The sequence below is a fragment of the Eupeodes corollae genome, chromosome 3 (genome assembly GCF_945859685.1).
Source record: "Eupeodes corollae chromosome 3, idEupCoro1.1, whole genome shotgun sequence".
Classification (NCBI taxonomy): Eukaryota; Metazoa; Arthropoda; class Insecta; order Diptera; family Syrphidae; genus Eupeodes; species Eupeodes corollae.
Window position 1 is genome coordinate 88,553,904 of NC_079149.1, and position 9,287 is coordinate 88,563,190.

At 39.3% G+C, this 9,287-nt stretch overlaps 1 protein-coding gene across 1 annotated transcript; it reads left to right on the top strand.

Moving 5' to 3' along the window:
- The first annotated feature begins 413 nt into the window (after positions 1 to 413).
- LOC129950675 (uncharacterized) lies at positions 414 to 1,309 on the top strand. Its single transcript, XM_056062600.1, has 2 exons — positions 414 to 777; positions 1,032 to 1,309. The coding sequence occupies exons 1-2, from the start codon at positions 462 to 464 to the stop codon at positions 1,307 to 1,309; spliced, it is 594 nt and encodes a 197-aa protein (XP_055918575.1). The 5' UTR covers positions 414 to 461.
- The last annotated feature ends 7,978 nt before the right edge of the window (positions 1,310 to 9,287 follow it).

Consider the following 9,287-nt stretch of genomic DNA (forward strand, 5'->3'; position numbering starts at 1 on the left):
CATCCAGCATAGAATTTTATTCGAAAGCCAAACTAAAAGGTTACACATATAAGCAGAACTTCTACATAGCATGTTTCAAGAATGATATGGTTTTTTCTGTAATATTAGATATAGTTGTTTTTGAAAAACAAAATGTATTGTTTAATAAAGTTCACTACAATCTCCGTATTCTATGTTATGAAGTTGATGAAAATGAGTTAGGTTAATTTTCTTTGATTTCACTGAAGGATATTGTTGGTCCACCAATTAATTTAATTAAAACTGCAAAAGGTAAAACAATTTTAAGAGTCAAAGAATATTTTTGTTGTTACGATCATTAAATGGCTGCTTACACGTAATATAATAAGTTAAAAAGACATTAGTTAATATAATTAAAAATATTTGTTTTTCCTACACTACAGATACACATACAGATTACAATTCAATTCTCGTGCGCACTTAGTTGAAAAAAAACGCTTAAAATGGAAGACGAAAAAAGGGAAAGCGAAGCCATCGCCGCCGTTTATACAACAGAGACCAATGAAAGTGAAACCATGGATGATTCACCATCACCATGTATTGACAACAGCGAGGAGATGATCCCAGTCAACACGGAAGAAGGAAACATCATCAGCATTGAGCCGTTGTCAGATGACGCCCTCCAAAAACTTTTAATGGATCTTAAACTCAACGCCAACGCTATCGCCAACTCCAACATCAACGCATCACTAGAAGTTGATGAACTTTCGGCGCTTCTAACAAGCTGGGATCAGGAGGAACTCATTCAACATTTCAAAGGTTAGTGAATATGTTGACACCTCATACAAAGGAGAATAGACAGTTTTGTATGGGTTTCATCCTATCGGTGTTAAACATGATGACCTATATCACTGGAAAGGTATCGTTTTCTAGTAAGTTTATTTAATTTCTACATTCACTGAGATCTTTCCATTTCTAGTGATATAGATCACTACGATTGGACGAAACCGCCTATTCTCCTTTCACATTTTTGCAAACTAAATAAAAATTTTGTTTTTTTTTTTTTGCCCAAGATGAAGAAGTAGACATAAATGTGCTGAAGAAAATTGAATGTCACCACCTACCCCAAATTTTAAAGCCGTTTAAGTATACTACTCTCATCAAGTTTGAGAATAATTTGAGAATGTGGCGAGAATCTATAGGAAAGACGCTTTTTCTATATACTCGATCGGATTTTGGTTTAGATGACGATTGTCAAAGTTCATCCGTAAGATCTTCTCCCTACCCAATTTCCAGACCAGCATCGCTACCTTCATCACCGAGTCCTCATGCTATCAACTATTTTAAATAAATATTTTTAAAAAATGTATTTAAAATAAAATATCTCATGTTGTTTATCTAACTATAATTTTTAATTTTTGAACTTAAAACTCTTACAAATTTCAGAAAAGGTTGCAAATAGAAAAAATACGAGTTCATTGCGCGAATAAACTCACTTATCGGACCAATAAAAGGAGTTAATTGTGCCAATAAATAAGTTTATTGAGCCAATAAACGGAGTTAATTGTGTCAATAAATAAGTTTATTGAGCCAATAAACTCGTTTATTGAACCAATAAACGGAGTTAATTGAGCCAATAAACGTTTTAATTGCACCAACAAACGAGTGTATTGCGCCGATAAACTCAATGTTTAGTTTTGCCTTTTATTTCAACTAACCGTTTATTGTCTCAGTTAATCGTTTATTGTGCCAATAAACGGTTAATTGGGCCAGTAAACTGAGGTAATTGAGCCAACAAACGAATTTATTGCCCTAATAAACGAGTTTATTGCGCCAATAAACGTTTTAATTGCGCCAATTAACGAGTTTATTGTGCCAAAGAACTCAATTTTTAGTTTTGACTTTTATTTCAACTAACCGCTTATTATCTCAATTAATCGTTTATTGTCCCAATAAATCGTTTATTGTTCCAAAACTTTATTTTAACTAACTGTTTATAGGAATCAACTAACAGTTTATTGAATTTTAAGGGGAAAAATAATTTAATAAACAGGAATTTATTGTACCAACAAACTTGTTAGTTGGACGAGTTTCAATTAAAAAGTTTATTGGGACAATAATAAAATCATTAACAAAAAAGTATAGTTTTCTTTTGCAAATCCTGGAACTTCGAAAGAAAAGAAGAGCTTTAATATTTTATGCAGGTACGTATCAGCACGTTTGGGAACGTAAAATGTTAGTAAACGATGATGAGTATTTTAAACAACATTTCAGAATGAACTAAAGGATCTGGAAATTCAAGATACAAACTTTAGCCTTTTTATTTCTCGCGGCAATGAATTCAAATTCTTACTGAGTTGACAAAGAACTGACGTTCAGATGTTAGACAATGAAAACGCGGAATTACTAGATCACGACATCTGTTAGAGTTAAAAAAGTTTAATTCATTGTAAAGATCCTCAGGTTGTCGGGTTAGAAGTATGTCAGAGAACAAGGTTATTGTGCGGAATTTTATAAAATTCTCAAACGACATCCCAAGAAGTTGGGATGTATACTGCGAAACTCTATCTTAACGTTGCAGCCCGTGAATATATCTTATTGCGCTATTAAATGCAACCGCTAATTTTCTATTACTCCGAAGTCTAACTTACAAAATATTTCAGAGCCGTAAGTAAGCAGAGGTAAAATCAGCGTTTTAACTAGCAGAATTCTAATTGTTACAGGAATAAAGTGCTATGTTGACCATAGCATGCGTAGGACACCATACGATTTTCCAATTGTGTTGTTTATATGATGTGTCCAGGTAAGGCTGCGGTTAAAAACTACACCTAAATTTTTAGTTGAGTCGACATAAGCAATAGGACAGTTATTCAAAAGGATTGCTGGAAAGTAAGACACATCAATTTTGCTTTTTGAAATCACGAGACACTTTGATTTCTTTGGGTTAAGAAGTAAGCAGTTTTCAACCGACCAACGCTGAATCAAGCTTAAGTCCTCATTTATACAAGCTGCAGAGTGTTCAATACGTCCCAATGGGCAGCTCAAATAGAGTTGGGTGTCGTCAGCATACAGGCGTATTGAACATTGTCTTACAATCGAAGGAAGTTCGTTAACATAGACTGAAAACAACAACGGGCCAAGAATCGAACCTTGCGGAACACCCCTAACAACAGGTAAGAAGTTGGAAAGAGTTCTGTTAACCTCTACTGCTTGCACTCCATCAGTAAGGTATGAAAATAAGAGCCTGACTGCGGAGGAAGAAAAGTTAAAATGACGTAAGAGTTTTTCGCAAAGTACCATATGATTTACCATGTCAAACGCTTTTGAGAAATCGAGGAGTATTAAAAATGTGACATTATCCTCGTCTATAGCTTTCCTTATATCTTCCGAGAAACTTAACAAAGCTGTAATGCAGCTGTTTTTCTTTCGAAAGCCTGATTGCTTGGGGGTTAATAGACTGAACAGATTAAGAAACTCATTCATTTGTTTTTGTATAATTTGCTCAAAAACTTTCGATAAAAATTGAGATTGGCCTAAATTCGTCTCCTTTTGAAGTTTTTGGAATGGGTAATACTTGTGCCCTTTTTCATTGTATTGTGAATTCATTTTGTACCAAGATGGAATTAAAAATATGGGTAATAACGGGCAAGAACGTTGGTAATATAATTTTCAAAAACGAAGGGTGCATATTATCAAGGCCTATAGCATTAGACTTAATAGAGAGGAGTGCTTCTACAACATCCTCCGCAGTTATTGCAGAAAACGTAAATGAATTTGAGTTTGAGGTATGCGATGAAAAAATCTCTTCACAATATTGTATGTGATCTAACGATTGCTCGTTAATAATTGGGTTAGAAGCGAAAGATTTATTGACAGCGTTGATGTCTATGTCTTCAGCCAAACCACAAGATACTTTTCCAACACCGATATTCTTCAAATTTTTCCAAATTTGCTCACTTCCTAAAGACGCGTTGATGTGAGTTGCATACAAAGCGGATTTTGCCTTTCGAATTTTTTGAACAGTTTTGTTGCGCAAAGAGGTAAATTTTTGGTGAAAGCTGTCAAGACGAAAGAGTTTCCACCGTCTATAGGCTAGGTCACGCTGTTTTATCAAAGAACGTATGTCATTTGTGAACCATGGTTTGTTGTGAGGAGCGCAGCTTTTGGTTTTTAAGGGTACATGGCTCTCAAATAATCTATTCACCCTGCTATTCAGAAAATCTACCTGCTCGCTTGGGGATCGGATTTCCATGATATTATTCCAGTTTATGCTTCTTAGATCCATTTCAAGTGAAGTATATGTGATTTGTTTGAAATCATTCGATGGAACGAATATGAATCTCTACTTGCAAGTCGAAAGTTAAAAAAATTAAATCATCCTTTGAAAAAGCTGCCGCAGCCAACTGATCGTAAAGAATCACCTTGCTTTGATCGGTCACAAGAAATAAATCCAACAGAGTTGGGTCAGCATTTGGAAAATGGGTGGCAGTACATGTGTTTACGGAGTAAAGATTAAGAGAGAGAAATTCGTTGAAAAAGTTATTTTCATCAAAAAGGTTGCAATTGAAATCTCCACATAGAATAATATTAGGATATGAAACCGAAATTTGTACTAAGGTAGAAATAAGTGGAGAGATACTAATGTTTCTGTTTGGTCTGTATATGGTACCTATAAGAAGCTTTCCACTTTCATTAGTTAACTCAACAAAAATATATTCAATTTCACTATCCTCTACAGAAGAGACCTTAAATTTGCATTTTAACCCTTCCCTCACATACATAGCAACGCCCCCTCCTCGGCAACGCACCCTATCTGAACGATACAACTTATAACCCGCTAATGAGCATAACTGGTCCTTTAGCGAAACATTAAGCCAAGTTTCAGATACACAAACCACGTCAACCTTTGAATCTTCGAATGTACAACGAAATTCGTCGATTTTACACATTAAACTTTGTGCATTAATATGGCACACTCGAAGGCCAGTTTGATGACAACTCAATACTTTAACCATGGTGCGCAAATAATAATTAACCATTGATTGTTAAGAATAATCTAAATCGGATCAAGAATATAATAAGCACGAAAAAAAGAGGAAAAGAACTGAAAAGATAAGATAAAACAAGAAAACAGAAATATTTAAAAGAAAGTTAAAATAGAATTTATATATTATAAAGCAAATTATTAATAAACAAGAAAAAGGAAATAACTAATTACAAAAATACAAGTGATAATCAAACAAAAGAAAATTACAATAGGTAAATGAAATTGAAATTAATTTAGAAGAAAGTTAAATTAAAAAAAAAGTCAAGAGAAGTTGATTTTTAGGAAGACAAAGAACTATACGAGCTTCAAAACAACAACTGGGATCATTGAGTGGTTTAACTAACGTTTCGATACTAACATACAAAAAACTCCCAGTATATCACCACCCATCGTCTCGGAATTTTTTTGTCGTCGACACCCTTAAGTCCATAATCCTTTCCTGTGCTGTGATAGAGCAGAATATCAGCGCAGACAAGGCCGTAACACTAGCTCGTCTCGAAGAATAGTTTCAAGTGAAGTTCTGGGGACGAGTGGAATGGGCTTACCACATGGACCAACAAGAACTACAACCTCGCTTGGCTGCAGCAATCCTCTTTGTTCACTTCAACCGGTCCGAACAATTCACTAAGTTCATTGTCTATAAAATATATTATAGAATCAACAACAAACAAAACTGTTATTGCTATTGCTTATGACTATTGCTTCTGCTGGCCAAATGTCCTTTCAGAATTGCCATATATTATGGCCGTCCGAGCAACTTATAGGTGGGGTTGAGAAGATTCTGAACGATTTCGTATAGGTCCGTATGGCCGGAGCAGAAAAGGTCAATTCCTAGTTTCAGATTCGTACCAAAATAACACTCATCCAGAGAGATCACTGGAGCTTTTATGATGGGCTGCAATTTCTCTATGACTATCTCTTTGGCTTCTTTGAGGACTCGCATGACTTGTATAAAGCACTGAGAATCTTCTTGATGTTGGCATCGCTGTCCATCTTTTCTTACTTACTTAAGGTGGCGCTACAGTCCTGTGTGAACTAGGGCCTCACCCAACAAACTTCTCCATCTAGCTCGGTCCCTAGCTAGATGTCTCCAGTTTCGTGCTCCAAGTTGAGTGAGGTCACCTTCCACTTGTGCGCGCCAACTGATCCGCGGTCTTCCTCTACTGTGCTGTCCTGTGGGTGTGGATTCGAAGACTTTCCGGGCCGGAGCATTGGTTTCCATGCGCTCTACGTGACCCAGCCATCTTAGTCCTTGGACTTTTACTCTTCTTGCTAAGTCTACGTCGCTGTACAGCCCGTACAGTTCGTCGTTCCATCTTCTCCTCCACTCCCCTTCCATGCATACGGGACCGTAGATCACACGAAGAACTTTTCTCTCGAAGCGACCCAAGGTGCTTTCATCCGCTTTTGTCATGCTTCATGCTTCTGCACCGTATAGCAGGACGAGGATGATAAGGGTCTTATATAGCAACACTTTGGTCCCTCGAGAGAGGACTTTACCACTCAATTGCTTTCTTAGTCCAAAGAAACAGCGGTTAGCAAGAGTTATTCTGCGTTTGATCTCAGCGCTGGTGTTGTTTTCTGCGTTTACAGCGGAGCCTAGGTAGACGAAGTCCTTGACTACCTCAAAGTTACGTCTGTCGATTGTGACGTTTTGACCAAAACGTCGGTGTTGTATGTCTTTTCTAGAAGACAGCATGTACGTTGTTTTGCCCTCATTAACCGTTAAACCCATTTTGCCGCCTTTTGCAGCATATGCCAGTAATTGGACAGAGTTTTGAAAGATAGTGCCTCTAGTGTTGACCTGTGAGCTCTGCACTATTCTTTCAAGCACGATGTTAAAAAAATCTCTTGACAGCGCATCACCTTGTCTAAAAGCTTTTTTGACATCAAAAGGTTCTGTTAAGTTGTTTCCAACCTTTATGGAGCAGCGTGAATTCTCCATGGTCATCCTGCACAAACGGACGAGTTTGGCAGGGATGCCAAAACTAGACATGGCTCTATACAGCTCGTCCCTGTAGATGCTGTCATATGCGGCCTTGAAATCGATGAAAAGATGGTGGGTGTCGATTTGGTGTTCTTGGGTTTTACCCAGGATCTGCCGTAATGTGAATATTTGATCAACTGTGGACTTTCCTGGTCTAAAACTACACTGATAAGGACCTATCAAGTTGTTGACGATGGGCTTTAGACGTTCACATATTACGGCAGAGAAGATTTTAAAGGCGATGTTAAGTAGACTGCTTCCTCTATAGTTGGTGCAGTTTAGAGGGTCTCCTTTTTTCAGGATCAGGCAAACAATACTGAGGTTCCATTCATCGGGAATGTTTTCTTCCGACCATATCTTACAGATAAGTTGGTGCATGCTCCTAACCAACTTATCTCCAGCTGCTTTAAAGAGCTCAACATTCAAACCATTCGCTCCAGCGGCTTTATTAGACTTCAGCTTAGATATGGCAATCTTTACTTCGTCTAAGTCGGGAGGACGGGATTGTTCACTTTCGTCATCTATGTTGAATGAATCATCCTGCCTGACAGCGGAATTCAGTTCGTCGTCTCCGTTATACAGTCTGCAGAAGTGGTCCTTCCTTATCCTCAGCATTGACTGCTGTTCCACTATGATGTTTCTACTTTCGTCTTTGCAGCCTTCGGTTCTAGGTCTACGTTTCACCTGTTCATAAAACTTTCGAACTTCATTCCTGCTTTTAAACCTCTCAACATCTTCGACCGCACGCTTCTCATGCCCTCTCTTTTTCCTTCTGAGAAGTCGGTGTTCCTCTCGCCTCTTCTGCTCATAGAGCTCATGAGCAGCTCTCGTCCTTTTATGCAGCGCCGCGCCGCTTTGCGTGCCTGTTGTTTGGCTGCATTTGCCTGCCGACATTCCTCTTCCAACCGGGGTTCCTTGTTGGTGGTTGTTTGAAACCTAGCACATCAGAGGCGGCTTCTCTGATTGCATCTTGGCACTGTTGCCACAGGTTTTCGATACATTGTGTTGGCGGCAGAGAACTTCGAGAGAGGTTACTTGTAACTCGGTCGGAAAAGGATTTGGCGATCTCTGATGGCTATTGTAGCCGTTCGACGTTGTATCTTCTCCCAGCACCTCCCTGTCTTGCCTTGGGTCTGGAAATCCGAAGTGCTACCCTGGCTACAACGAGGTAGTGGTCCGAGTCGATGTTAGCTCCTCGGAAAGTTCGTACATCCATAATGCTGGAAGCGTGTCTGGCGTCGATCGCAATATGGTCAATCTGGTTGACGGTAGATTGATCTGGAGAAGTCCGAGTACCTTTGTGGATGTTGAGGTGTGGAAAACGCGTTCTGGCTACCATGACGTTTTTTCCCGCAGCAAAATCTATGAGCCTAAATCCGTTGTCGGAAGTGTTGTCGTGCAGACTGTTCTTCCCGATTATTCCACCAAAGATGTCTTCCCTTCCTAGCTTCGCATTAAAATCGCCCAGGACTATTTTAATATCGTAGCTAGGGCACTGCTCATATGTTTTGCCTAGGACCTCGAAGAACATATCTTTAGTGTTGTCATCTTTCTCTTCTGTGGGGGCCTGCGTGCATATCAGGCTAATGTTGCCGAATTTAGCCTTGATGCGTATGGTCATGAGGCGCTCAATGACGAAGCCGCATCCAAATAAGCGCTGTTGGTTTTCGTGCTAGCCGTCACTATAGTAAATATAGCAGTTTTTCATCCTTTTTTTGCCCGGCCCATCCCATCGTATTTCCTGGATGGCGGTGATATCAGCTTTATAGCGGTTTAGCGCCTCCGCTAATTCTTTGGCCGCACGTGGTCGGTTAAGGGACCTATCATTCCACGTGCATATCCGAAGTTCGTTGTCCTTAATTCGTTTGCGTTGGTTGTCAACAGTAAATCCATCTGTATGCGAGGCTTGTTGGTGCTTGGCAACTAAAGGTATTTTGTACGTGGCCAGGAAGTCACCCCGTCGCACAACCCCCAACCTGGAGGGCCAGATCCTAAGTATAACTCCAAGGATGGGGAGCCGGATAAAACCGCTCCTAATAGACCTGGGCTCCGAATTAGTCGAAGAAGCCCTATAAGGTGTTCACTAAGTAGTTCAACTTTACTGGAGCTGTAGACGCCACCGTTGATTCTATTTCGGGAATTCTTCCGTTGCCGTCTGGATAAGGAGAGGTGCCTTAGTGGAAACACCTCTCTCCACCTCTCTCGTTTGCTGCCCCCAACAACTTTCCACTGGGGTTGGAACCCAATCTCCAGTTTAGGTACTAGGCACCCGATGTTCACCACGGGGAGGTGAGA

What these genes read in the sequence shown, in the direction of transcription:
- LOC129950675 (XM_056062600.1), top strand. Translation starts at nt 462, where the DNA reads ATGGAAGACGAAAAAAGGGAAAGCGAAGCCATCGCCGCCGTTTATACA. An exon ending in ACTCATTCAACATTTCAAAG is followed by an intron (nt 778 to 1,031) that starts GTTAGTGAATAT and finishes TTTTTGCCCAAG; the next exon opens with ATGAAGAAGTAGACATAAAT.